The 25,502-nt window shown below is 51.5% G+C and overlaps 10 protein-coding genes across 10 annotated transcripts; 5 read left to right on the forward strand and 5 right to left on the reverse strand.

The window, feature by feature from the left end:
• Positions 1-600: 600 nt before the first annotated feature.
• On the reverse strand, positions 601-1,163 carry BDW70DRAFT_48300 (RNA-DNA hybrid ribonuclease). The gene has a single exon (XM_073744114.1). The coding sequence runs from the start codon at positions 1,007-1,009 to the stop codon at positions 653-655; it is 357 nt and encodes a 118-aa protein (XP_073596302.1). The 5' UTR covers positions 1,010-1,163; the 3' UTR covers positions 601-652.
• Positions 1,164-2,447: 1,284 nt separating this feature from the next.
• On the forward strand, positions 2,448-3,643 carry BDW70DRAFT_150081 (uncharacterized protein; the record flags this gene model as incomplete). Its single annotated transcript, XM_073739106.1, has 3 exons — positions 2,448-3,017; positions 3,105-3,347; positions 3,404-3,643. 3 exons carry the CDS (start codon positions 2,448-2,450, stop codon positions 3,641-3,643), a joined length of 1,053 nt encoding a protein of 350 aa, XP_073596303.1.
• Positions 3,644-5,601: 1,958 nt separating this feature from the next.
• On the forward strand, positions 5,602-7,731 carry BDW70DRAFT_167981 (uncharacterized protein; the record flags this gene model as incomplete). Its single annotated transcript, XM_073742349.1, has 4 exons — positions 5,602-6,125; positions 6,219-6,630; positions 6,670-7,202; positions 7,245-7,731. 4 exons carry the CDS (start codon positions 5,602-5,604, stop codon positions 7,717-7,719), a joined length of 1,944 nt encoding a protein of 647 aa, XP_073596304.1. The 3' UTR covers positions 7,720-7,731.
• A 479-nt stretch (positions 7,732-8,210) lies between these two features.
• Positions 8,211-9,544, reverse strand: BDW70DRAFT_135833 (hydroxyacyl-thioester dehydratase HTD2). The gene is made up of 2 exons (XM_073736759.1): positions 8,881-9,544; positions 8,211-8,831 (listed from the first exon to the last, which is right to left on the reverse strand). The coding sequence occupies exons 1-2, from the start codon at positions 9,501-9,503 to the stop codon at positions 8,321-8,323; spliced, it is 1,134 nt and encodes a 377-aa protein (XP_073596305.1). The 5' UTR covers positions 9,504-9,544; the 3' UTR covers positions 8,211-8,320.
• Positions 9,545-9,697: 153 nt separating this feature from the next.
• On the reverse strand, positions 9,698-12,304 carry BDW70DRAFT_48312 (putative long-chain fatty acid transporter). Its single transcript, XM_073744115.1, has 3 exons — positions 11,849-12,304; positions 11,012-11,796; positions 9,698-10,962 (listed from the first exon to the last, which is right to left on the reverse strand). Exons 1-3 carry the CDS (start codon positions 11,868-11,870, stop codon positions 9,802-9,804), a joined length of 1,968 nt encoding a protein of 655 aa, XP_073596306.1. The 5' UTR covers positions 11,871-12,304; the 3' UTR covers positions 9,698-9,801.
• A 441-nt stretch (positions 12,305-12,745) lies between these two features.
• Positions 12,746-14,086, reverse strand: BDW70DRAFT_159758 (pyridoxal phosphate-dependent transferase; the record flags this gene model as incomplete). Its single annotated transcript, XM_073740736.1, has 3 exons — positions 12,746-13,478; positions 13,531-13,994; positions 14,054-14,086. The coding sequence occupies 3 exons, from the start codon at positions 14,084-14,086 to the stop codon at positions 12,746-12,748; spliced, it is 1,230 nt and encodes a 409-aa protein (XP_073596307.1).
• Positions 14,087-14,513: 427 nt separating this feature from the next.
• BDW70DRAFT_135835 (putative ATP-dependent permease ADP1) lies at positions 14,514-18,369 on the forward strand. The gene is made up of 3 exons (XM_073736760.1): positions 14,514-16,379; positions 16,430-17,822; positions 17,876-18,369. The coding sequence occupies exons 1-3, from the start codon at positions 14,734-14,736 to the stop codon at positions 18,110-18,112; spliced, it is 3,276 nt and encodes a 1,091-aa protein (XP_073596308.1). The 5' UTR covers positions 14,514-14,733; the 3' UTR covers positions 18,113-18,369.
• Positions 18,370-18,383: 14 nt separating this feature from the next.
• BDW70DRAFT_135837 (cornichon family protein) lies at positions 18,384-19,868 on the forward strand. Its single transcript, XM_073736761.1, has 4 exons — positions 18,384-18,790; positions 18,896-19,051; positions 19,126-19,192; positions 19,254-19,868. The coding sequence occupies exons 1-4, from the start codon at positions 18,690-18,692 to the stop codon at positions 19,344-19,346; spliced, it is 417 nt and encodes a 138-aa protein (XP_073596309.1). The 5' UTR covers positions 18,384-18,689; the 3' UTR covers positions 19,347-19,868.
• Positions 19,869-20,050: 182 nt separating this feature from the next.
• Positions 20,051-21,838, forward strand: BDW70DRAFT_150087 (WD40 repeat domain-containing protein; the record flags this gene model as incomplete). Its single annotated transcript, XM_073739107.1, has 2 exons — positions 20,051-20,158; positions 20,216-21,838. The coding sequence occupies 2 exons, from the start codon at positions 20,051-20,053 to the stop codon at positions 21,836-21,838; spliced, it is 1,731 nt and encodes a 576-aa protein (XP_073596310.1).
• A 98-nt stretch (positions 21,839-21,936) lies between these two features.
• On the reverse strand, positions 21,937-25,497 carry BDW70DRAFT_135840 (EF hand domain protein). The gene is made up of 2 exons (XM_073736762.1): positions 22,055-25,497; positions 21,937-22,003 (listed from the first exon to the last, which is right to left on the reverse strand). The coding sequence occupies exons 1-2, from the start codon at positions 25,408-25,410 to the stop codon at positions 21,988-21,990; spliced, it is 3,372 nt and encodes a 1,123-aa protein (XP_073596311.1). The 5' UTR covers positions 25,411-25,497; the 3' UTR covers positions 21,937-21,987.
• Positions 25,498-25,502: the final 5 nt, after the last annotated feature.

Genomic DNA, 25,502 nt, shown 5'->3' on the forward strand with positions numbered 1-25,502 from the left:
ACCGTGAGTCGCCAGGCCCAAAGTATACCCCAACGCCGGCCATCGCTTGTACCCTTCCATTTCGCAGTGAACTGCCATCGGTGTAAATACGGAGCATGCCCGGTGGCCCTTTTGGCTGTGTTTTCGTAGCTGTTTTCTGCTCTGGTGTCTTGTAGACAACCTTGCCGGTTTTTGGATCGAGGATCACATTCGGATCGAACCCATCCTCCGCACCGGCGGGTAAAGGGCCCTCGCCCGGTTCGTACGGATTGCCCTGCTGGTCTTTCGGGATGTCGCTCGTCAAGCCCGGAGCCCCGGGAAGTTTTGTGTCTGTAGAAGTCGCAAACCGAGCGGGCTCCCCGCCGAGCTTCACAAATTCCTCCGCCTCCTCCCTTGTTGAAAATTTCTTATATCGAGGTTTCTGAAATCCTCTTATTTGCTCCTGAGCATGGGCCCAATTTGTATACACCCCGGGTTTGTGTCCTCGTTGAATCGCGTAGAATCTCGTGGGCTCTGCAGTTAGCGGTGACGCGCCTCGCGGCGGCGGAGGTTTTGTGCCGGTCAGGAATGCGTTCGCCTCTTCGAGACTCGGAAATCCTTGAACTAACGGGACATGAATTGGGTTAATTGACCGATTTTCCAGGACCTTGAGGGTCGAGTGCCTTCTGTCGAATCACTCACAGACCGCGCCTTTGAACCCCGTCACTTGGGCCAAACAGTCCTTCCATTCATAGTAGATGCCTGGCTGGTATCCCGCTTTGACGGCATAGTATTTTCCAGCAGAACCTCTCTTGCGTTTGGTGCCTGCAGTCGGGGCAGGCGTCTGGGAAGGTTTGGCGGCAACTGGCGTCGGAGAAGGGCCGGGTTCGTCCATTCTTTGCGGGGAGGCGGAGGCGGGAGATTCGGCGTTTGTCAGAAACGAGGCAGCGATGAAAGGATGGACTGGACGTGCAGTCAACAGCGTACGAGTGGTGTAGAAGTTTTCAAGGGCGAGTCGAGGGATAAGAAGTTTTCCTAGCCTGCAGCTCATGAAAGGAACCAAGGGGGGTCCGCGCTGCGGAAGGAGGCAATGCGAACACCTGGCGGTAGGCGAGATTCAAGATTCCAGGTAGAATAGAGGAAGATAGGCCGTGCTGGTGGATAGTTGACTGAGAAAATTGAGGAAGAGCAGTGCAGAAAAGACGGAGCAGAGCGGAGGGGGTGGAGTGCTTGGGGCCCGGCTTGGGGGGGGGTGGTCTGTGGATTCGACTTTGCGGTCAGTTACCTGAGACTGAGCAGCATTTGATCAGATCAGGAATTAAGGTCTATTATATGGATGCTTAGCAGGGCAAACCTTTCAATCGGAATGTTTTTATGATCTATTTCGTGTTTACAGGTTTGGGCCATATTGTACTGCGTTGCTGGATACAATGTATATATTGACAACCCCTCTTCAGCTGTCCCCCTTGGCCCAACACTCGTAACCGACTCCTTACCCATTCCCTATCCATTCCCTGTAAATGAAATGCCTTTTATAGTCGACAGTGTGCTCAAGAAGTCTCCTCGACTTACTCACTCTTTATAAGCGGCTGCTGAGTGTGGTTTCAGCCCTAATGCGTGTTTAGGTATTCCCATAAGTCGATTCACACCAAAAAAAAAAAAAAAAAAAAGAGAGAAAAAAGGGTAAAATATATAGCAAAATCGTGCTATGACGCCTCCTAGCATCTCTGTGTATCAAACAAGCCGACTTGTATCAGATATCTATAGTGTTTCGTTGAATGATAGAAAGGCTCCCTAATCTGAGAGTACATAGCTGGGAATGACTGCTCTCGAGATGCGATACCCATCTCCAAACACTCTTGGACCTGGCCGGCTCCCCTTTCGACTCTCGCAAAGGATTACCGGCAGCTTGTTGACTGCGTTCGCCCTGAAAGTAAGGGACAACGATCCTGATTGCCAATCATGCTTGCGAACCAGTTGACCAGCACCCGCTCCCTCGAACGACAGCAACACTCAAGAAAGATCTCTAGGTGTGAGCCGTTCCACCCCAGGTTCACGAGGCAGCAGTTTTGTTTGAGATGGATAGGAATAGACGTCGAATCCATCCACGATATAAATCACGCATAATGCTTCATTCACACCTGCTTCGAAATATACCCAAAGCAGTCTGAATGGCTTCTTGGGTATGGCGCTGCTTGCCACGTTGAAGCTTCTACAAGTGATAAGATTCAGTTGTCAGTGCTTGCATTACCAGCTTTGTCTGCAACAGAGATAAGGTATTCTTTCCATCTCTCTGACAATAAGCCCATGAGAGGAACTGACACCTCTTTTGGCATATATCCTCAGTGTTCCTCCTTGATTGGCTCTATCAGGCAGCCTATCCAGCAGCGGAGACCCAGTTCAGTGGAATAAGTATAAGTCTCGTCTTTTGCCTCGATATGATGTTTGTTATTTGTAGTGGCTGAGCACTAACACATACTGCTTGAAGGATGTCATTCCTGCCTCCCAGCAAGCGCATCAAACTCGACCAGCCTTACCTCAACGGGGAAGACTACATTAAGCATAAGCCCTACATCGAAAGCAAAGAAGTTCCCTTGCTAGATTCGATCGATCCCGCCCTTCTCATTAAGAGCCCCAGTGCCGGCGTCGGTGGCCTCGCTCCTCCCTACACCGTCCCTAGCCGCGCCATTGAAGCCTGGGACCTTCACTTCGACTCCAGCAATATTAGTGATACTGGCGATACCACCGACAATTACTCTGATACTGGCTCCGACGATGGCTCCATTGATCTCGCTGCATTGAATACCGACAACTCCCGTGATGCCGCCAGCAGCACCAGCTCCAGCATCAGCACCATCTTCAACCCTCTCTCACCCGGTAATCTGAAGGTTTTCTTCTATGACGAGGAGACCATTCCTGAGAGGCTCTGGCTTGCCATATTCATTCAAAATGCAGAAGGCGTCGAGGAACTAATTGAAGAAGGAGCAACTGCAATGACAAATACCGGATTCGGCGGCTATGCCATCGACATGGCAGTCAGGCTGGAGGATGCGGATATCGTACGCGTCTTCCTCCCTAACCGCGAGGCCCTCGGCAAGTACGGATTGCGCGCTGTCCTTATCGCAGTAAATACAAACACGACAGAGATGATGAAGGTTCTGTTGGATATCGGCATGCGTGACTATCTAGCTGCGGACGAGACTGCGAAGATCATTGTCTTTGGGCACACCTGCAAACACGGGACACCGGAGATGCTGGAAACTCTGAGCGACCGGGGCCCGTGGTTCAGCTGGAAAGCGTATTGGTACTGGTGTCTGCGTCTGTCCGATCAGACCAAGAAAGGTGCGAACGGGAATAAGGTCTGGGAGCTCAAGGAGGGGTACATGGAGGTACGCCCCATCAATTTCTACTCTACACTCATGTCATTTAATGCTAATCCATCCAGCGCGAGGAGAATAAAAAGCCCCTCATGTACAGAAACGACGTGCTTGATACCTGGGACGAAGCCCAGGAGCTGCCGCCAATTCACCAGGTTATGCGCCTCCATTGCAATGCCAACCCCGACCATAACATCGGTGACCTCTACCATATCGAGCTCTTGGACCCAGTGAAGTACATCAATCCCGCGAGGCACGCTCCTGTTGAGAGCAATCGTCGCCGTACGGGGCCTTGGGACATCTTTTAGAGCAAACCGCGTTCGTTAGATGAGCTTTGGCTAGATGAGATATTACAGACGCACCCACTTCCGTACCAGATTGGGTTTGATGTTTGCACACATTTGCGATGTGGAGAAATATCTAACACGCTGCACTCGATGATATGATATCGGTACATGGTTGGATCGAAATCGGAATTGCACCTTGTTACTGCAAGCATGTATCTAAGAATACCTTTTGGTAACCCGCCTGGCCGCTCTGGTATTTGGGCGGGCTGTCAAAATGTTAACAAAGTTTTACTGAAATTTTCTTGAACTCTTACGGCACTTAAAACATGTCTAGATTGGGGTTAACCCGTGACATGGCCGGATATCGTCACATCCCAGGCTGTACTGGGTTGGCGGATTTGACTCACTTACCGGGTCGCCAGGGTAAAACCCAAGAATCGGATTTCCTTTGACAATATAGCAACGCTCATCATTTCTGAAGATGAATTCCGTCGCATATCTGTCTATACTCTTCGCCGCGACATTTGTATCAAAGAAAATAAGCTTACTGGCGCCGTCGAACGTGCCGCAGCCTCTTCACTGATAACGGAGTCGAGATCATCGGCGATGCAGTTCCTCGCTAGCCTCTTATTGCTTCTTCAATGCAGGGAAAGCAGACCTTTTCGATGGGGTGTACGCTCGTTCCAAGGACGAATGCTGCCGTGGCTTATGCTGGCGGCATTGAGGGAATGTACTCCGCCCTGAAGCCGAGCCATAAGAATAAAGCGTCTGATGAAGGAGGTCCTGTTCAGTAAGAGTAAGCTTACTGGCAGATGGTGCAAGAGACGTCGAGGCTGAGAAGGTCAACATCCTTACAAGCTTGGGAAACGCTCGCATTTCGACCATCTATCATCGCTACGAACACTCAATCCGGGCAGTATCTCAAATCTCACCTAATTTTGATCAACCTCCCCCACCAGCAATACGAAAATCTTCAAGGGATAGTCTGGCTCGCTAGCTCTTGGAACTGAAGTCTGTGCTTATCTATTCGATATGGCCAACTCCACAAAGGATAAAGGTGAGAAGGATGAGATAGCAGTCCGCATCTAACGAAACCGAGCAATTTTCACACCGAATTCTGGACAGATTGATCTTAAAAGCCTTGTCAGAGATGATAGTGTCCAGGTCAATCACTTGGGGTATTTTACCTCGTAGTCTTATCCTGCTGGGGTCCAGCTATTATGCCCAGAATCTCCGACTGGCAAGGGGAGTAAGAGACGATTTGGAGTCGATATAGTCCAAGGTTGACTTTGAAGTCTCAGTACCTGGGAGGATTGTCTAATTTGTGCGCTTACTTGAGAAGCTGTATGCACAGGTTATTTGTATTCTTCTCTGCTGCGTTATGCCAACCCTAACTCTTAGTTAAGCCAACTGCTATAATCTTCCACCAGGCAATAGTATCCGCGAGAATCTTGGAGTGCAATGCCATTCCTCGCATAAATAATGCTCTACTGTCCATATACGAAATGAGACATATAGAGCACTATGAGATAAATCAATAGTAAAGCTTGCCGCCCTTTCCTATTGGAGACATAAGCACTAGTCTGCAACTACAGCACAAAAGTAGTGACAGTGGATGACAACCAAAAGTCAAGAGCTCCAAGCTGCCCAGTAATAGGAAAGAACTTAGTGATATAAGAAGTATGAAGAGTATAGATCTTATACTACGAGGAATGCAAGGCTCATTTAGAAATGCCGTTTCGCGCTAAACCCAGGCCAGACCCCACTACCTACATTAAACACAACCTATACACCTCACCTTCCAGTCTCCCCTTCTCTGTATTAACACATTATCACCTCTCCCTCTCCGTGTTCTTACAATGGACGACCCATGGATTATACAAATCCCCACTGATTCGCCCGATGACCCAGACTGGACTATGGATTCAAGCCCCGATTCAGAAACGTTATCTGGAACCGACGCAGAAACCGGAGATGAGATGTACTCGGATGTCCTAACGGACGCCGAGACTGACCCTTCAGAGATAGGCTCAGAAGCCGAGTCTGGCATCGTTTCCGCCACGGACGTCGAGGTCTCATCTGATACAAGCTCGGAGTCGATGCATTCGGATATGGGTACAGAGACGAACGATGAAGCGGACTCTGAAAGTGTCTCTGTGGTTGGCCGGGAGATAGTCTCTATCACAGGCTCCGTACGCAGTGAGGAAGATATCGAGCTTGGTTTGGTGAAGGAGCGGGGGATGACCTCTCTGAGTGACGATGAGAGGGAGTCGGTAATGGCGTTAATAGATGCCGCGATGACTGAGATGGGCGTGAATATCGGCTCTGGAATTGGCTTTGGTGTTGGTCATGAAGATACCTTGGAATTCGGCTCTGTTGGCTCTCTTAATTTTGGTTTCGAAGGTGGCTCTGCGGCTTCAGTGTATAACGCTAAGGGCGCTTCTAAAGTTGGTTCTGGAGTTGGCCCTGGAGCCGGATTTGAAACTGCTGTGATCGACTCGGGGTTCTACTCTGAGATAGACATTGAACGAGACGACAACATTGATGCTAGAGCCAGCTGCGAAACCGGTGTGCTTGATTCGGGATTCGACTCGAGAAGGGATATCAGAGGAAACGACGGTATAGGCGCTGAGACAGGTGCAGAGCTGGAGTATAACGCAGACGCTGAAATGATCGTGATCAAGTCAGACACAGGGGGAAGCACGGATTCAAGCTCAGATTTAGGCTCAGACTCAGACATCGAGTCGGACACGGAAATAGAGCTAGAGCTGGAGACAGATCTCGATAGGGAGATTCGAGAAAAGGTCACAATGAAACTATCCCGCACAAAGTACGCCTGCTCGTCCCTATCTCGACTCCGAAGCATAATCAATTTTGTCTACAAAGGTTTTCTATCCAGGCCTCTCGATGGCAAAATCAAGACTGTCGTCATTAAGCATGCAGAGCCCTTCCTTGCTGTCAATAGGGCGTGGGACCTTCGAACGGACCGCTGTGTAATTCTCTCCTGTGTCCGTGGTAGATATATGGACTGACCTCAATCGACGCAGATTGGCGAAGGAACTGTCATCAAAGCATTGAACGAGATGTTCGACGTCCGAGTTACGAACATTACGCGCCTCAAAGGGACGTTCAAGACTATCGTCCGAGCGCCAGAGTTATACTATATTAACTACGCAGCGCATATTCTGATAATGGAACACCTCCCAAACGCAATCAACCTACATAACTTCCTTACAAACATGCTCTGTCTCAGTGACGAACGCCTACATCCGTGGTGTTTCTTCATTGGAAGTAACCTAGGCCACTGGCTGCACGCATTCCACGAATGGATTGCAAATGACCAGCAAAAGCAACTCGCGAAGGACTTTGATAATAGTCTAAACAAAGCGATGGCAGACTTGAAGTTCCACATCAATTATGAGAAGCTTCTTGATGTGGTGGAAAAGTATCCCAAAATACTGAATAAGAAGAAGACCCGCAGGATCTTCAGGAAGGTTGTTAAGATGGCCCGGGCTGAAGTACGAGAGGGAAGTAAGAATGGTAGGACAGGGCCTATCCATGGAGATTTCTGGGCTGGAAAGTATGTTGCCAGATTAGCCATCATGACTCAACTTACTTACAGATTATCCAGCATCATTCTTCCCATCACTGCCCTCCAGGACCTCGAGAAAGATCCCAAGCCCGATCCCGACGCCGAAGATGACCCCCGTCACATCGCTTGCCCGCAGACTACTCTGCTAATTACCGACTGGGAATTCGCCCAGTACGGCCCTCATGCTCTCGACATCGGACGAATGGTCGCGGAACTCTATATGTTGCACCACTTCCAAGGCATTGAGGCTGCCAGCTCGATGTTGGAAGGGTTCTTGGATGGATACGAGCATATTACCATGGAGACATCTTACCGCATGCTCATCCACATCGGCGTGCACTTTATCGTATGGGGGAGCAGACGCGCGAATGGCGTAGGGACAGAGAAGCAAGTCCGGAAACTGATTAAACTCGGCCGAAAGTTTATTGTCAAGGGGTGGAAAAGAGACCGGTACGCGTTCATGGGGGATTTCTGGAATTGCTTATTCAAGGGGTATTCAGATTAAGCTTGTCGTTCTTCTGTTCAGTGAGTGGGGTTAGGGTTGTGCCCGTGCCGCGGCTTGGGTCTTCGCCTTGATGGCATGCGATATGCTATGGCAGTTTTGATGGCTTCGGAGCATATGAAGGAGATTTGAAGCAAGGTATGGGGTCGATGCATTATAGAAGGACTTTGACGACACACGTTGTATGAGTGAATGAAGGCATGTTGTCATGGCAGTTTGCGCCAAAATTTGAGCGTTACCTAATATATGGGTTGATGGGCTGCGGTTTCGTTCTGGGGGTATTTCAGCACGGAAGCAGATCTAAATTTGTTGTTATAATGCACTTTAGTCGTATATTCTGCCCTCAAAAAACTTTGCCATTGCACGACCTCGAGAGTCTGGTGAAGAAGACATATCTCTAAGGACGCCTCTGGGTGCGTTTTTATACCTGTCTCGTAAGTTTAGCCAGACCAATGCACTGCGAGTAGCGAGGTATTCTAGCGGAAGCTAGCTTGGGTTGGTGAGCACTGGCTAAGAGTGGTAGGTACGGAGTGGAGGCAGGATAGATGACAATAAGGTCAAAGTTATACAAAGCCAACCAGCTTCTATCGTATCCTGCGTTACGCTATACACTCACAACCTCAGCCTTCATACCAACATTACCCTCAGGCGTAATAATCTCCACGTCGCTCTTCTTGCCGTCCTTACCCTCACCCTTCTTCAGCACAATCCGATACTCATCCTCCGCATATAACGGGCTCGTCGCACGGTACGTAATTCTGTCAGGCAAAAATGCGTTTGCATCAACATCCGCCCCACCAGCAGAGCTCCGTAAATCCCTCCAAAAGTCCAAAATCGCAATGAGATTCAGTGGCCCATGCACGACGATATCCTTGTGCCCTTCGACCTGCCGGCACCACGGCTGCGAATAGTGGATTTTATGCGGGTTAAACGTTAGTGCTGAGAAGCGGAAGAGCGTTACGGCCGTTTGGCGAAGGGTGCGTGTGTGGGTAAGGCCGTCTGGAGAGGAGGTTGTCGTAGATGTGGCTGGGAGGGAAGAGGGGAGAGTTGGTGGGGGAAGGTCTTGGGTTTGTTGTATCGATGGTGGTGGGAGGGCTTTGCGGAAGACCCAGTTTCTGTACAGCGTCAGAGCCTCATCACAGTACAGAGAGAATAAAAGAATACCTCCTATCAATCACCGCAACCCCGGCATCATTACTGAACTCCTTTTCAACTCCAACGACAATCATCTCCTCCCCGGTCTTTCTTACAGTCTTCGCCTCTGCACTTAGAACTCTCGTCGTCTCTGTAACTCTTTCCCCAACTCTTAATGGATTCACACTGCCGTCACTATCCCGCGGCCAGCAAACCTCCCCGCCAGCCCACATGCGCCGCGTGAATGGATGCGCCGGGTTATAGCTCGTATCAGTACCATCGGCACCAAGTTCATTCTCCAGAAATGCTGGCGTGAAGTAGGCAAGGTGGTACCCTGCCGGGAGTGGTGTTCCGTTTGCGACCTCGATTTCGCATTGGTTGAAGGTGGTTGTTGCAAGTTGCGAGAGATGCGGGGTGGTGGGGAAGAGCGACGGCCGGTTGAGTGTTAAGGAGAGGAGGCGGAGTTGGTTCGCATCGAGGGTTTGGGTTCGAGTTTGAGGTCCTAAAGATTGAAAGCGTGATAGGAAGGAGGTCGCTATTGATGATGCGGAGGCGTCGGAGGTTGATGAGGAGAAGCGGAGATACGCGAGGGGGATGAGGCGTGTAGGAAGCGTTCTCGTTGGCCCCCTCGTCACTGGCCTTGAGATGAGCATGGTGTACGTTTCTCACAATTGGTCTTATTTAGGAATTTGCCTTATATTATGGCTTTGAGTTGCTTCGATGTATTAAAGAGCTATCTTGAGATTGTGGGGAGAGAGCTCAAGATGCCTCGGCTGCTAATTCCGAGACCGAGATATAGCATACAGCCGTTTCCCGAGAAAGCCTTTATACTTCCCCACGCTTCGATCCTACATTCCGCTAAATGATAAAAAAAACCATATAGCGGAGCGAAATAGTATATCAAGACGCCAAGATAAATCTAATATCGACTGCCAGTTGGGAGCTAGGTGTTTACAGCTTCACCTGCCCGGCCTGAAGCCTACTCCATTCCTCCGGCCCAAATGGGAGGTACGTGTCGCCCTGAAGCCAGTACAGCTTGTCCCTATTCCCGACACGGCTAGGGTCCACGCCCTCAGTCCGCAGTACGTGCTTCTGCTGCTTGAAATTTCCGGTGGCCTGCATTTCTGGGGTGACGCGCAAGAAGAGCGGCGCCGCAAATCGAGGCAGGTTGCGCAGGACATGCGCAGCAACACTCTTGAGTGTTTCTGCAGAGGGTTCAAGGAGCACCGACTGGTCAGCTGCCTTGATTTGTTGGTTAAACACGACGGCCGCGCATCCTGCGCGGCCATCGTGGTTAGGCAACATCACACCGTACACGTTGGCCTCGTGCACTTCTGGGTGAGTACCCAGCACCTCTGCCACTTCGCTTGTCGACACGTTCTCGCTCTTCCACCGGAAGGTGTCGCCTAGACGGTCAGAGAAGTACCAGCGGCCTTCGTTATCCCATCGCATCATGTCGCCCGTGCGGAAATAAGCATCGCCTTTACGCAGGACGTCGCGAACCACCTTGCTGTCGCTCGCTTTCGAGTTGCGGTAGTAGCCCTGGAAGGTCTCGCCGGGATCAGCCGGATCAATGGCATACAGGAGCTCGCCTGCTTCGCCTCGCGGGACCGGCTTGCAGAACCCGGTTTGGGGATCGCGCCATGGTTCCTGTGATTCCTGGTCCACCTCGACAATAGTCAGGCCGCGTCCAAGTAGCCATCCACTAAGCACGCCGGTGCGTCCAATGGCTCCGGCAGTGAAGTCATTTGTTGAATAGTTCCATGTTCCGCCTGGGCTCTCGGTTGCAGCATAAAATTCGGCAACCGTCGGCACGTTGAAGCGCTCCTTGAAGCGGTTCCAGATATCCGGCCGTAGCCCGTTGCCGTATACTGCTCGAATATTGTGCTTTTTGTCGAGGTCTTCGCCAGTAACTGGATCGGTTTCACCGGGGGTGGCGAGCAGATATCGCAAGGTCTCGCCCACGTACTGGATGACGGTGGCGTCGTTCTCGCGCGCTTCCTTTATGAAGTTTCTCGCGGAGAACTTGCGACCGATTATCAGCGTAGACCCAGCTGCCGTACAAGCTAGGAATGCCAGAATGGCAGCTGAAGAATGGTAAAGCGGCATGCACTAGTTTGACGTCAGCTTCCTCTACTACCACAGGACGAGGTCGACATACAGTGAAGACACGGTCATTTTTGGCCAACTCAACAAAGTGGCTGACAAAAATGCTTCCCGCCCACGACTTCCTCCAGCTGACGATGGCAGGCTTCGGAAGCCCAGTCGTACCGCTGGTATAAATCAGAACAGCCATATCCCGAAGCTGAAGCCCGCCTCGTGCCTTATCGTCCTCCCTTACAGCCTCTGTTTGCAGGACCTGCGCTTCAATCTTGGGTGTGTGGAAGATGACCTCAATGGGGCCCCCGTCTTCCCTGAAATCAGGCGACGCAAAGGCCGCCAGCTCATCCGGACCAAAAGAGGAGCGGACCTCCTCATCGACAATCAACAGCCGCGCAGTCGAGGTGCGGATCGAATGCGTCAACGGTTTCCCGGTGAGATTATAGTTGATAAAAGCAGGTACAGCGCCGATACTCCAGAGACCTAGCCAGATAAAAATGAAAGTGGAAGAGTTCATCATATCCAAAGCGACGATCTCACGAGCTTTGACGCCGTGGACTTTTTTGAACCAGGTACCATATCGCAATGCTACGGTATACGTCTCGTGGAAGGTCCAGCTGCGGCCATTATAGACAATGAACGGCCGGTCTTTCGACGCCGGGTCGAGAGCATGGTTCTCCAAGACATAGAAAAGGTTCAGACGGTCTCGGCGCTGCGCGAGCCGAGACTTTATAATGGATTTGAAGAGCCCATGGAAGATCTTCTTATCATAAAAAAGCGAGTACTTTGCGTTCAGGTAGGCGAGCGTAGTCGCAAGTGCCGGACCAGCGAGCGAGAGGGGGATATCTATTACACAGTGAGTTAGTACGTCCATTGAAATTATGAGGTAGCTACAAACCAAGTGGTAATGGAATGGACATGGCTATATTGTGAAAAGTCAAGGTGAGTAAACGTAATGGTGCCGTCTACTCGAGGTACCAATCCAGTTGGGAGGGGGACGTTCGACAGTTAAAGGTGGGACTCACTGAGTCAGGGAGCCGAGGTACCGCTTAGAACGCGAAGCGAGCAATTGAAAGGATGTGATGAAGGAAAGAGGCGCATAGTGGCCAGCCAAACAAAGCTCAAAGAGCACGAGGCTGTCTTGGAAGGCTGGACGACGCCAAAGCGAGATCCGAAGGCGCATTGTCCGGATTAAGCAGGAGGAGCAGACTTACCTCGGTTCATGGCGACGGCAACACAGCGGCTACCAAACGCATCGATTTGAGGGTGGAACTGCTGTTGACGAACTCGCTGGAGCTCTGGGATAGAGTGGAGCTTTTTGCAGTTGATCGCCGCTAGATACTGTAGTTGGCATTTGCGGAGTTTTTTGTTCTAATTTGTCGGGCTTATATAAAGTCCTGACCCTCCATATACTCAGAGTAAAACAACGTCTGCCACAGGTGTAAGGACACTAACAGCCAAGGCGCTTGCTAAGAAAAATCCAGAAAATAATACCTTAGATTATTACCTTACCTGAACGCACCTGGCCGAGAAGAGAATCCATTAATATGGATGACGCCTTCCTTGGTCTTTGCTACCAGCGCGTTTCCTTGCGGTCGTCAAGCCGGTCAAGTCGCGTCGCTGCACGTATTTTGAACCATGGCCGCTCGCGCAGACCAACACTTTCCAACCTCTTGCACCCCAGGGATCATGACCACCGCCTCCGCCGAATTTCGAAGCACTGAATACCGCATCTAGAAGAGCAGACTCTCTTATCGACCGCCGAGGACAGCTGGAAGGCATTTGTATTCGAATCCTAGGACTGCGTCTTCCTTTTTACCGCGGGCACTTCTTCATAATCATCCTCCAAGAATGCCTTTAATTTCGCCAATCCTTCTTCAAGCACTTGCGTCTCACACACATATCCGATCCGCACGTAGCCATGAAAGTCCTCTCCGCCGCCAAAGCACAGGCTTCCGGGTACAAGCATCACTCCGGTCCGCTCCAGGAGCATTTCGCAGAAGGCGGTATCGTTTATCGGCTTGCCCATCTTATTGAACCGGACAAAAGCGGTCGTCCCGGCTCGGGGCTTAACCCAGTCGCACGCCCATCGATGGGACTCAATGAACCTCTCCAGGATCCCAAGGTTAGTTCGGCCAAGCTCGATATTTCGTTTGAGCAGTGCATGGATGGTGACCGGGGCCAGAGCGTAGCTTGCGACCGCATCGTCTAGCTGAGATACGGAGATGGTGGTATAGTCCCGAGAAGAAGCACAGGCCTCAATTACAGATCGATCGCGGGATGCAATCCATCCTACACGTATACCGGCCAGACTGTATGCTTTGGATAAGGACCCTGTGACAATAGCGCGCTCATAGCCAAGCGACAAGACTGACGAGGGGAAGTCTGGGTCCATAGGGCTGATGGAGTGGAAGAGAGGGCGATAGACTTCGTCGCAGAAGACATAGATGGATGAGCTGCGCGCTATCTCCACTACCTCGTCCAATGTAGCCTGTGGGATAATAGCCCCGGTAGGGTTCTGTGGGTTGCTAGATCACCACGTCAGATGCCAAGTGAACTACGCAGAGAAGGGTGCTATACTTGATGATGATAAGCTTGGTATTCGGCCGGATAAGGCCTTTCAATTCCTCGAGGTCCAACTTCCACCCTTCGGCTTCCTTTGATTTCCATAGGCTGACTTCGGCCCCAAGCGATTCTGGGACCGAGTAGAGCTGCTGATAAGTTGGGTAGTGGCAGATAACATGATCCCCAGGACCGACCAACGTATATAGCAGAAGGAAATTTGCCTGGATTGCACCGGCAGTAACCAGGATGTTGTCTGAAGGCAATGGAGTCGGTGTCCTCACAGAGTACAGATTGGCCAGTGTTGATCGTAGTTGCTTAGAACCGCGGATCTCCCCGTACGTGAGCTTGCGATCCAGGACGCCGTCTAAAGGGTTTGAAGCCGGGTCCTCGCACAGCGCCTGGAGATCTCGAACCGAGATTGAGGCGCTGCAGGTCTCTGCCACGTTGTACTTGGCGGTTGTTTCGTACTTGTCCATCCACTGGTGGGATTAATTTCTGCTACAATATATTCGCAAGATGCGGGGTGGCGGGCACATACTTGCTCCACAGCAAAGTCCTTGATTTGAACCATGATGGCAGGATGTGAGAATCAGAAAAGCGTCAGCACCTGGAATATCAAGAACTCCAAGCGGGGTCTTATTGTACCTGAAGCAGGCTCTTGTGGGCATGTCCGTATCACGTGGGGCGCCTTTCAGGTTGCCTCTTTTGGTGTAGCCTGTGCTATACTGGTCGAGGCCATGGCCACGGGGATTTGAGAAACTAGTTTGACCTAGCTGCCCAGGCAAGTTGAATCTCAAAAGTAGCCTCGCATGGCCAATGCCGTCTCAGCTGAGTGCGTCTTTATTTATCGCGAGAGGATGCTTTCGTGAACCTGAGGTGTTGATGCCCCAGGCTGCGAGGCTACCATTCCGTACCTTGGTGCCAGCCTCCTGTTCCCGTTCTCCGCCCGCGTCATCGGCCTCGCCCGTTTCACATCCCAAGTCCCCAACACCTCCATCGTCTGATGCCACTGCCTTGTTTTTATCCTTGCTGTCGTCTTCTCATCCGATCGCTCAGTTCCTTCAATGGTAGCGCCTTTTCTTAAATAGTATCCGTCTACATTCTTCGTGTCCTCGCTCGGATAGATCACTCTGCACCCGTTCCTGGCGCTTCTCGCATTACTCCGCATTTCCTCTGCCGCCGGCCGACCTTCGCCGGCCGCCTTGCTTGCTCAACAGCATGCGGCTCAGCCCCTCACTACCACTGTTTCTGGCAGTTGGTATCTCATTAACGAACTCTGCTGTCGCACAAAAAAACATCTCAGCAACAGACCTCGATTCACTGCTCTTCTCGTCCCTCGACGATCGTCCAGGCGACTGTCCGCCGTGCTTCAACTGTCAGCTCGAGGCCTTCCAATGTACGCAGTTTGCTACATGCGATAAATACAGCGGAAAATGTCTCTGTCCACCCGGGTTTGCAGGGGAGGATTGTTCGACTCCGCTTTGCGGATCTCTTTCAGATCCTCAGCGCCCGCCACGGAAAGATAAATACTGTTCCTGCAATGATGGCTGGGAAGGAATCAACTGCAATGTTTGTAAAACGGATGATGCGTGTAATGCAATGATGCCGACTGGCGAAGATGGTGTTTGTTACAAGCAGGGCGTGACTGTTAAGGAAAACTTTCAGATGTGTGATGTGACGAATCGGAAGATCCTGGACCAGCTAAAGGAACGAAAGCCGCAAGTAACGTTCTCCTGCGAAGCCGAAGACAAGACTTGCAATTTCCAGTTCTGGGTTGACCAGGTGGAGTCGTTCTATTGCGGCTTGGATACTTGTGACTGGGGCCTAGAAACCGACTACGACAAAAACACAACCCATTATAAATGCGAGAATATCAATTGCAAGTGCATTCCCGGCCGCATGCTTTGCGGTGAAGAAGGTTCTATCGACATCGGCGAGTTCCTCAAAGAGTCAATCAAGGGACCGGCCACCTTCTCATCCGTCTCCACTGTCGGTGGTAGCAAAGAGGATGGCAGCAAGTTCCAGGAACCCGAAATGGATAACTTGATCAAGAGTGTCTTTGGTGACGAGAGTATCACGCTCAAATGCTCCTCCGGTGAATGTGTCCATAAGACGGAAGTCCCAGGATACCAACGCCCTGTCAAGAAGATCAATACTCCACTTATAGCGGGTGTTATTGCAGGATGCGCTCTATTTGTTGTCGCTGTGATATTGGGTCTTTGGTATCAGTCTCGGCGGTCCCGTTACAGCCGTATCCAACTGTCCCTTTCGGATGATTCCGACGACGAAGCATCGAAGCTTTTGGCTGACCACCGCCCGGCTGCACTCTACTGGGATAATGTGTCCTATTTCGTTAATGGGAAGGAGATTCTTTCGGGCATTCAGGGTGTTGCACAGCCAGGACAAATTACCGCAATCATGGGAGCGTCAGGTGCTGGAAAGACCACTTTCCTTGATCTGCTGGCGAGGAAGAATAAGCGAGGTATCGTCCAGGGCGACTTTTATGTTAACGGGGAAAAGTTGGACGACGCGGATTTCAAGAGCATGATCGGCTTCGTAGATCAAGAAGATACTATGCTCCCCACATTGACTGTTCACGAGACAATTCTGACAAGCGCGTTGTTGCGTCTACCTCGAGACATGAGCCGAGCCGCCAAAGAGCAACGAGTAACGGAAGTCGAGAAGCAGTTGGGGATACATCATATCAAGGACCAATTGATTGGCTCCGAGGAGGGCTCAGGTCGAGGCATTTCTGGTGGTGAGAAGCGCCGAGTTGGAATTGCCTGCGAGCTAGTCACCAGCCCTAGCATCCTGTTTTTGGATGAACCTACAAGTGGGTTGGACGCCTTCAACGCTTTCAACGTGTAAGTGTTTTCTGTGACCCAGGTTTAGCTTGGTTATCTAACGGAATCAGGGTCGAATGCTTGGTATCGCTAGCGAAGGATTACAATCGCACCGTTATCTTCACCATCCATCAACCGCGGTCCAATATCGTTGCGCTCTTCGACAGGCTGATTCTCTTAGCCAATGGTAAAACTGTCTACTCTGGTCCATTCTCGACATGCCAACAGTATTTTGATGACGCTGGATACACTTGTCCACCGGGATTTAACATCGCTGATTACCTAGTGGATCTCACAATGCATGCTGGCAGCACTACTCAATTCCACAGCGACGAGGAGGAGAGCCCGTTATTGGCTGTGCGCTCTGATCCGCCAAAAACGGCTTCGAGCAGTTTAAGAGCAGTCAAGTCTGTTGCGAGTGCGTCAAATGCCAGTATAGAGGATTCCGGCAATAGCTTTGATTACGGCAGACGACCCAAGGGTAAACGACGAACGTCCCTCAAGCAACGGCAAGACCGTCAGCTTTACTCCCGCAGAAAAGATGCTGATGCACCACCTACGCCTCGAACTGATGAGGAGGACGCCGCGGAGGTAGGCGAAAGCCAGCAGCACTGGCTGCGATTATCCCGCCAGCAGGGCCAGACACCACCCCAGATTCTAGACGATCCGCACGACCTTCCCCCAGCCGCTTCCGGCCAGACTGATTTGGATTTAATGGTTGCCCACTACGCAGCATCCGACATTGCACGAAACGTGCGTAATGAGATTATGTCAGCAACTCAACGTGCGAGCGCCGGGAATGGGTCTGTTAACTCTGAAGTTCCCTCTTCACCTCTGGTTCAACCCCCTAAGAGCTATGCAAGGGTGAGCTTAGCTCGCCAGTTCATTATCCTATCACAAAGGACGTGGAGGAACCTTCATCGGAACCCGATGTTGATGCTCACACATTATGCTATTGCCATCCTGCTTGCCGTTCTGTGCGGCTTTTTATTCTACGGCCTAACAGACGATATCAAGGGTTTCCAGAACAGACTTGGTCTTTTCTTCTTCGTACTGGCCTTGTTTGGGTTCAGCACATTGACCAGTCTAACTGTGTTCTCAACAGAACGCCTTTTGTTCGTCCGGGAGCGTGCTAACGGGTATTATCATCCTGTGACCTACTACGCCGCGAAGGTGGTGTTCGACATTGTACCCCTCAGGCTCATTCCGCCGATTATTATGGGTGTGATAGTTTATCCAATGACGGGGCTAATCCCTGCCTGGCCCGAGTTTTTCAAGTTCATCCTGGTATTGGTTCTCTTTAACCTAGCCGCTGCTACCATCTGCTTGTTCATTGGCATTGTCTTCCGCGATGGTGGTGTGGCCAACTTGATTGGCAGCTTGGTCATGCTTTTCAGTCTCCTATTTGCTGGGCTGTTGCTCAACCATGATGCGATCCCCCCATCTGCGCTCTGGTTGCAATCGGTAACTCTCCCTCCTTCCCCTTCCCAGATATTGTAACTGACTGTTTCAATTAGCTATCCATCTTCCATTATGGGTTTGAAGCATTGATCGTCAACGAAGTAACATTCCTGACATTGATCGATCACAAGTACGGACTTGATATTGAGGTTCCGGGTGCCTCCATCCTTAGTGCATTCGGTTTCGACACTCTGGCATACTGGAAGGATGTCATCGGACTAGCTGTCTTTTCCGGAGCATTCCTTGTGATTGCATACATAGCGATGCATTTCCTGCTTGTCGAGCGGCGATAATAGTTGTGCGGCGTAATTCCGCCCCGTTGGTGAAGCTCGTCAGAACCCACAAGCAACGTGACGATGATTCTCGTATCTACTGGTACAAGGATAGGTTTGGAGCTGTACATACTTTGCAAATTGTACCAGAATTCAGCATACTAAACTAGTAGTACCTCATTTCCGGTGTAGAAAGTGGAAGACGCCAGATTCGCATGGAAGCACGTGTTTCCCGCATCATGAGCTCTCGACAGTTGACGCAACGTCAACAACTCATCTCACGGTTTCTAGTCTAGACTCTTGGTTATCATTTTCCAATCGAATATTACCTAAATATAACAGGATACTGCTTATCTCTGTTCATCTTCCTCTTGAAAAATCGAGTGTTGAACTAGGTCGCCGCTCACCGCCCGCCCACGCCTATTTTTCCCCAAAGTCAGCACCAAAGTCTCCAGCCCAAATCCCTCCTGCTCGTCTCCCACCTGCTCCCTTACCCACCCCACCCCTCATCCTACGGCCCTTTCCGCTCGGTGCTTGTGCTCTGTGTTGACTGTGCCTTCTCCCCTTATTCTACTCTTTCTTTCTCGCTATACACAAGATGTCCGGTGAAGCATGGCTCTACCTTCTGGCGGTGTTGATCAACGCCGTCAACCTGTTCTTGCAGGTCTTCTTCACTATCATGTACAGTGATCTTGAATGGTAAGCATTTGTTTACACCTCAAATCCAGCTGCTCTTCTAGGCAATTAAAGCGCATCCGGGCGATGGAGGAAGTCTCCGTGGTTTCCGCTAATCTGTCGCTGCAGTGATTACATCAACCCTATCGACCTCTGCAACCGTCTCAACGCCTACATCATCCCCGAAGCTGGTGTCCACGCTTTCCTTACCTTCCTCTTCGTGATCAACGGCTACTGGCTCGCCATTGCCCTAAATCTGCCGCTGTTGGCATTCAATGCCAAGAAGTGCGTTCCTTCCAACCCGTCTGAGAACGAGTCTGCGCGCATTAGAGTTGGGTTCTGACTCCCTTACTTCGCAGGATCTACGACAACCAGCACCTCCTTGATGCGACCGAAATCTTCCGCAAGCTCAACGTACACAAGAAGGTTAGACTTACCATTTACGCCATAAGGCCGGGAATCACGGACACTGACCTCCGAGCTCTAGGAATCCTTTATCAAGCTCGGTTTCCACCTCTTGATGTTCTTCTTCTACCTCTACAGCATGATTGTGGCCCTCATCCGCGACGAGTCTCACTAATAACGCGACGAGACCCAGGATGCCACGCGCTATGGCCGGCCCGAGTAACGTCGCGATACCCGGTCTCATCGGAGTGGGGAGGCGAAGAATTGTTCCGAGCTGTACTAGGCTGCTCTTGCACGCCGTAGCAATTATCGGATAGAAGGTTTCTGCTTCCCCTTTGCCGGTACGACAGGACGTCGGAGTTGCCCTTGGGCAGGCCGGAACTTACGGCCGGAGAGCAGGGAGCAACACTATGTATGACATGACTATGATTTATCGGTGGGTTTTGGTGAAAGCGAGCTTTGAAGCGGCTTCGGCCATGGTGGCTTATGTTACTAGAGGCTGAGACGTGTCATATTAGTACTGTTTTGTTATTTCCTTGGAACTGTGTTTTGTACTTGTCATGAACCTCCAGCCTCTGTTGAACCTGATGTTGCTTTTCTTTTGATGTCTTCAAATAATGACTGTATATACCTCGAGCGGTGTTGCGATGATAGCGTCCAATACCCAATAGGAATAACAATACTGTAAATTTCTGAATTTCTTTTATAAACTCTTGTATGGCAGTATGTCTCCAATCAGCTATGAACATTACAATCTTAAAAAGGCCGAGTGGCTGATGGCGGGTTTGCGTTCTTGGCGCTACCGGCATCCGTAAACATCAAACGTCAAAGTCCAGCCGTTCCTCAGACCATTCGTCCCCTCACATCAACTTGCACGAAATGGCTTCATTACTTGGAGCCGCTTACGACTCTAGCGATGACGATACTCCGTATGTTCCAGCAGTGTCCGCCCCGAAGGTCGTCGCCGCCCCTGAGGTGAACACAGAGGTTTGGTCCCTACAATCCTGCCAGCACATGAGTACACTCAGCCTAACAAACCTACAGGATCAATCGCACATGCGGATGATGCTCGCTAATACTTCCTCAAAAGCGCTGACTTACAACGCGACATACGATGACCTCTCGCGCCCCTCTCAAGGACCCTCCAACCCCTTCAAATCCGCAGGTGCAGGAAACGGCCTCAAGCGCAAAAATGTCCCCACGGGCTACGCTGAGGCCGCCGCCATCAGCGAGTCCACATTCACCGCGCAGCATCGTACGTATCAGAGCTTGGGTTATACGCGTAATCCTACAGCCCCGGAGCAGTTTGTTGGTAATCTCGATCATGCTGCTCAGTTTGGCGGTCGTGATGTCGTGCAGATGAAGCCTTCGAAGGAAGCGTCAGCGGCGTTAAGAGCCAAGCGACAGAAAAAGGGCGATTCGAGCATCGTCGAGGGTCCGGGCGCGTATCTCGGCCCTTGGGCGAAGTACCAAGATGACGATCAGGTTTATGACGAAGAACTTGGTAGCGACGAGGAACTCGTGGAGGTGGACGAAGACGAAGAAGAACAGGAGCAAGTTGGATCGGCGCCCATGCCGGCCATGAGCAAGGAAGCAACAGATTACCAAGACGACACGTCAAAGGTCGAAACGACCGAATTCCACGGCTCAGAGCAATACGACTACCTGGGCCGAACGTACATGCACGTCCCTCAGGATCTGGATATCGATCTCAAGAAACCCGTAGGCAGCATCAAAAACTACGTCCCCAAGAAACTCGTCCACACCTGGAAGTCGCACACCAAGGCCATCACCTCGCTCCGCTTCTTCCCTCAATCCGGCCACCTCGTCCTCTCCTCTGCTGCTGACGGCAAGGCCAAGATCTGGGATGTGTACCATTCGCGTGAACTGCTCCGCACTTTCTCCGGCCACTCAAAGGCCATCACTGACACGGATTTCCATATCACGGGCAAAACCTTCCTAACAGCCTCCTACGACCGGCAAATGAAACTATGGGATACCGAAACAGGCCAGTGCATCTCGCGCTTTTCAACCGGCAAAACCCCTCATGTCATCCGCTTCAACCCCAATCCCGAAAACTCCCACGAGTTCCTCGCTGGTATGTCTGACAAGAAGATCGTCCAGTTCGATACCCGCACGGGCGAGCAGGTCCAGGAGTACGACCACCACCTTGCGGCCATCAACACGCTCACCTTCGTCGACCAAAACCGCCGCTTCATCTCCACATCCGACGATAAGTCCCTTCGCGCCTGGGAATACGGTATCCCCGTGCCAATCAAGTTCATTGCAGAGCCGTACATGTTCGCTCTCACACGCGCAGCGGCCCATCCCAACGGTAAATACGTCGCCTTCCAATCGGGCGATAACCAGATTGTCGTGTACGGCGCGACCGACAAGTTCCGACAGAATCGCAAGAAGAGTTTCCGCGGCCACAATAATGCGGGTTATGCTATTGATCTGACGATCTCTCCTGACGGCCAGTTTATCGCGTCCGGTGATAGTGCCGGGTACGTGTGCTTTTGGGATTGGAAAACGGGCAAGATGTATCATAAGATCATGGCAGGGGGGAAGGAGGGCGGGGCCACGACTTGTTTGGATTGGCATCCGCAGGAGACGAGTAAAGTTGTCACAGGCGGGTTAGACGGGGTAATTCGGTATTGGGATTAGATAGTGGTTTTTACTGGGGTTTGTCAACCAGGTTGTTCACTTGGTATGTTATATTAGGCATGTTCATTATACTCTCATGCGATCATCCGGATGGCACAGCTTGATAATCAATTATGCTCATATTACTCCATGAATATGCCGATGCACCATTATTCCAGACTCAAGGTCAACAAGTACATACATATTTATCATACAAATGAAGTAACTCTTTATTAGAAACTCGCCATCTCAATCCAACTGGCCACAAACGCCAACCTTCGTCCTCGATCAGCCGCCATACGCCTTGAAAACTCCTCAAAGTTCAACTTCGCGCCTGTCCCGCCCCGTTCTTTTGCTTCAGCCTCGACGCGGTTTAAATATGCCCAGCGTGAGAGAGTTGCAGCGGGAGGTGGCGTGGTTGGGCCCTGACGCTTGGGGTGGAGGATTGGCGATATGGACCTAGAACGGGATGGTGATACGGGTGGGAGGGGTTGAATAGGTGAGGGGCTGCGCTTGGGGGCTGTGGCTTCGGCGTCCGGAGAGGAGGGAGTAAGGGAGGGGGGTGCTGGGAAGGTGGATGATGCGGTGTTGGGGTGAAGGAGGATGGAGGAGGGGAGAATTGAGGGGAAAGAAGCGTCCATGTTGCGGTCGGAGTCGTTGGGACGATGGTGCGGGAGGGTAGGGTCGTAGTGGGAGTCGGAATCGTGGTCGAAGTAGGAGTTGACGGCGGCTTCGTTCGTGAGCGGAGGAGTCTGACGGTGCGGCGTCGGCGAAAGGACTAGGTTGTCTTGCGGCTCTAAGATGGGGTGGGACGTGGTATTTTGGGGTTCTTCAGGGTTGGCGAGGTGGGTTGGGCGGACGCTCTCGTTGTCTTCAGCGTCGCTGTTGTCGATGTTGTGAACTGGTAGTCTGAGCTCGCGGGGTGGTGGCAGAGTAGGGCTGTCTTCACCGGTTTCAGGAGGGGGATTGCTGACAGAATATCCTGAGCGTTCGAGTAACTCATTTAGTGGCCGTTCCCTATACCGAGACAGCTCTTCGGCCTCGCCGGGGTCTTCCATGTCCTGGTCGGCCTCCCCGCCTTCTAACTGTTCAGCCAGCTCAATCTCCCGCGCCCAGATTTTGCGCTCAGTGCGTGTGCGATAACACTCCATCAGAAGATCTTCCTTTGGCTTGAAGATGATGTCAAGAATCTCATTGAACCCTTGTTGGGTTACTTGGTACAAGATCTCTTTACCCACATCCCTCTCAACCTCCGGCACTTCGAACCCTCCCCATCTCTCACCGACTAGAATGCTCCGTGATGATGTTGAGGGGTTGGATCTCACGTCTTCGTAGTCGTCGACATCGGTCAGGTCGTCCTGGAAGCGTACCTTTGAAGATGACCGGGAACGTGGAGAAGGTGGCTGTGACTCGTACTCTGGCTCTGCTTCATTTTCTTCGCCTTCATCCCCATCCGAATCTGTTTGGTAACCATCAGGAGCAGTACCGCCGTCCTCTTCATCAGTATAAAATGCTCTTCGGCGCCACCGCTCATCTATGCCCTGTCTCCGGGCAGAGTCGACCCGTCGTTGATCGCTATCACACATCCGATTATACACAGCTGTTCCAATCCGAGCCCTGTCATCCGGGTCGGTAACATCCTGGAGGGGCACATAAGATCCCAGCGCGGCGACTATATCCGTCGATGTAATGTGTTCAGGGGGCGGCCAACGGTCGCTTTCAGCGGATGAACTGTCCGTCTCATTGTCATTGTCATCTTCGTCGTGTTCGTTTTCATCCCTAGCACTTCCTCTCCTGCGGCTGCCAGACGCTTCCGCCGTATTTGACGCAGACGGACCTACACGCACAGTGACGGGAATAAGAGGTTGCGAGCGCCCAAACTGGCGTCGAACGGCAGCTTCACCAACAACTGAGTGCCGGTCTCCTGTATCAGCACCGTCGGGGCGGAGCACGCCCTCATTGTCCACAATCTCCATATCTCCATCCTGATTGACGCGTTTACCCTCTCCTGTCCTTGAGGATTCTCCAGAAGGGATGCTTCCAGGGAAGGCAGAACTGATCGGTTGACTTCCAAGCACCACATCGCGTGCGCCACCTTCCAAGAAATCATCCTCCATACCGGCAACCATATCTCGGGTGAGCTCTCTGCTGAGGGTATAGTAAGCCCGGAACACGCGTAGAAAATCTTTGCGTTCCACGTAGCCATCTCCATCGATATCGTATCCACGAAAGACACGACGCAGCCTCTCATCGTTGCTCTTGTTGTTCAGACTAGCAAGGCCTTTCAGGAACTCCTCAAATCCAATAAGCCCGTCGTTGTTCGTGTCGTAAAACGCAAACATGCGATCATAAATCAGGCTCGGAGGCGGTGGGCGGGCGGATGTATTAGGAACGAAGCAGCGATCAAAAGTTTTCCGATCGATAGCCATGTAGAGTTTGTTCGGATCCTCAGCCCATTCACGGTTCGCCAGACAGCGAAACTGATCCCAAAGAGCTTCTAATTCAGTCCCCTCAAAGCTGGTTTCCTTCATCAAACGTTTTGCTAGTGAGCGCGGTAGAGTGCGCGGAAGCATCGAAGGCTTTCCGGGATACCAGACGGGTTGGGACTGCCGAGGATTTCCTAGGAAGGGCGCCGGTATCCGGACTTTGTAGAACAGATGTGTCTTGATATGTACTTGCATCGCCTCACATGTCTCACAGAGGTCGTAATCGATGCAGTTGGCGCACCGGTAACGGATCCCTTGAATAGGCATAGCTCCACAGCTGTTGCAAGTGACGCCTCGGTGAATGTAGCCGTCTTTCCTTGCTTGGTCTTCCGCGATATGATAGAGGAGATTGAGCAGGTTCTGGCCCTCGCGCTCCTGGGTGGAGTCGTTGTTCCCTTCCCTCCACGAGAATACACTTTGGTCATCGACCACGGTCTCACCACCATCCGTTATTTGGGTTTGCTGGGTTTCATCTGCAAAAGTAGATGTCGATAACGTTACGCGCTCTCCGTTTTGCCGCCGCCGGCGCAGCTCCTCTCCGTAGTTACTGTCCGCATTGAAGCGAGCGACTACCCTCTCGATCCCAGCCTGTGAGATACCACGTCGCTGAAGCTGATCCATTAGGTATTCCCTCTCCGCACTCCCTTCCTCTATTACATGCGTTGGCGGGAAATCCAAGGCGAAGAACGATTCCAAGAAAGTATCCTCCATCATCTCGCGCATCCGCTCCGCATGGGCCTCAGGAACACCAACCTCGTCCATGAGCTGATCTCGCGTCGCAAGTAGCGAGGGAAGCAATCCGCTCTCGACACGTCGACCATCTTCAGTTTCTATCCGAAAGGTCCCGTATACTCCGTTCTGGCGTTCCAGTAGCTCCAAGTGGGCGATGGCTAGAGCCGACGGCGTGTCGGCAGCTGCAAACTCTTCGGGCTCATTTCTTCTTTGACGACGGACGGCTTTCCGGCGGCGAAGAGAGGATTGTGACGGGGAAGACGAGAAGAGATGGTTTCGAAGGAACACGAGCGCATACGCCGCAGCAACACCGGAGAGAAGGTAAACGAGAGGACGGTAGCGAGCGAAGGTCAACTTTGCTTGCGAGTCAGACATGGTGAAGATATGTGGAAATAACTAGAGAAGATAAATCATCATTATTACAACATGTCAGAAGAAAAAAAGTCAGGAAGAATCGCTAAGAAAGC

Source organism: Aspergillus foveolatus (genome assembly GCF_047715535.1).
Source record: "Aspergillus foveolatus strain CBS 279.81 unplaced genomic scaffold BDW70scaffold_22, whole genome shotgun sequence".
NCBI classification, from domain to species: Eukaryota; Fungi; Ascomycota; class Eurotiomycetes; order Eurotiales; family Aspergillaceae; genus Aspergillus; species Aspergillus foveolatus.

Excerpts from the sequence above, each read along its gene's own strand:
- BDW70DRAFT_48300 (XM_073744114.1), bottom strand. The coding sequence starts at position 1,009 with ATGAGCTGCAGGCTAGGAAAACTTCTTATCCCTCGACTCGCCCTTGAA.
- BDW70DRAFT_48312 (XM_073744115.1), bottom strand. The coding sequence starts at position 11,870 with ATGTCCATTCCATTACCACTTG. Across the intron at positions 11,797-11,848 it reads GTCCATTCCATTACCACTTG|ATATCCCCCTCTCGCTCGCT; the intron begins GTTTGTAGCTAC and ends ACTGTGTAATAG. Across the intron at positions 10,963-11,011 it reads AAAATGACCGTGTCTTCACT|TGCATGCCGCTTTACCATTC; the intron begins GTATGTCGACCT and ends ACGTCAAACTAG.
- BDW70DRAFT_135840 (XM_073736762.1), bottom strand. The coding sequence starts at position 25,410 with ATGTCTGACTCGCAAGCAAAGTTGACCTTCGCTCGCTACCGTCCTCTC.
- BDW70DRAFT_135833 (XM_073736759.1), bottom strand. The coding sequence starts at position 9,503 with ATGCTCATCTCAAGGCCAGTGACGAGGGGGCCAACGAGAACGCTTCCT. Across the intron at positions 8,832-8,880 it reads GTTGCGGTGATTGATAGGAG|AAACTGGGTCTTCCGCAAAG; the intron begins GTATTCTTTTAT and ends GACGCTGTACAG.
- BDW70DRAFT_135835 (XM_073736760.1), top strand. The coding sequence starts at position 14,734 with ATGCGGCTCAGCCCCTCACTACCACTGTTTCTGGCAGTTGGTATCTCA. Across the intron at positions 16,380-16,429 it reads GCCTTCAACGCTTTCAACGT|GGTCGAATGCTTGGTATCGC; the intron begins GTAAGTGTTTTC and ends TAACGGAATCAG. Across the intron at positions 17,823-17,875 it reads CTGCGCTCTGGTTGCAATCG|CTATCCATCTTCCATTATGG; the intron begins GTAACTCTCCCT and ends TGTTTCAATTAG.
- BDW70DRAFT_135837 (XM_073736761.1), top strand. The coding sequence starts at position 18,690 with ATGTCCGGTGAAGCATGGCTCTACCTTCTGGCGGTGTTGATCAACGCC. Across the intron at positions 19,052-19,125 it reads TTGGCATTCAATGCCAAGAA|GATCTACGACAACCAGCACC; the intron begins GTGCGTTCCTTC and ends CTTACTTCGCAG. Across the intron at positions 19,193-19,253 it reads AGCTCAACGTACACAAGAAG|GAATCCTTTATCAAGCTCGG; the intron begins GTTAGACTTACC and ends TCCGAGCTCTAG.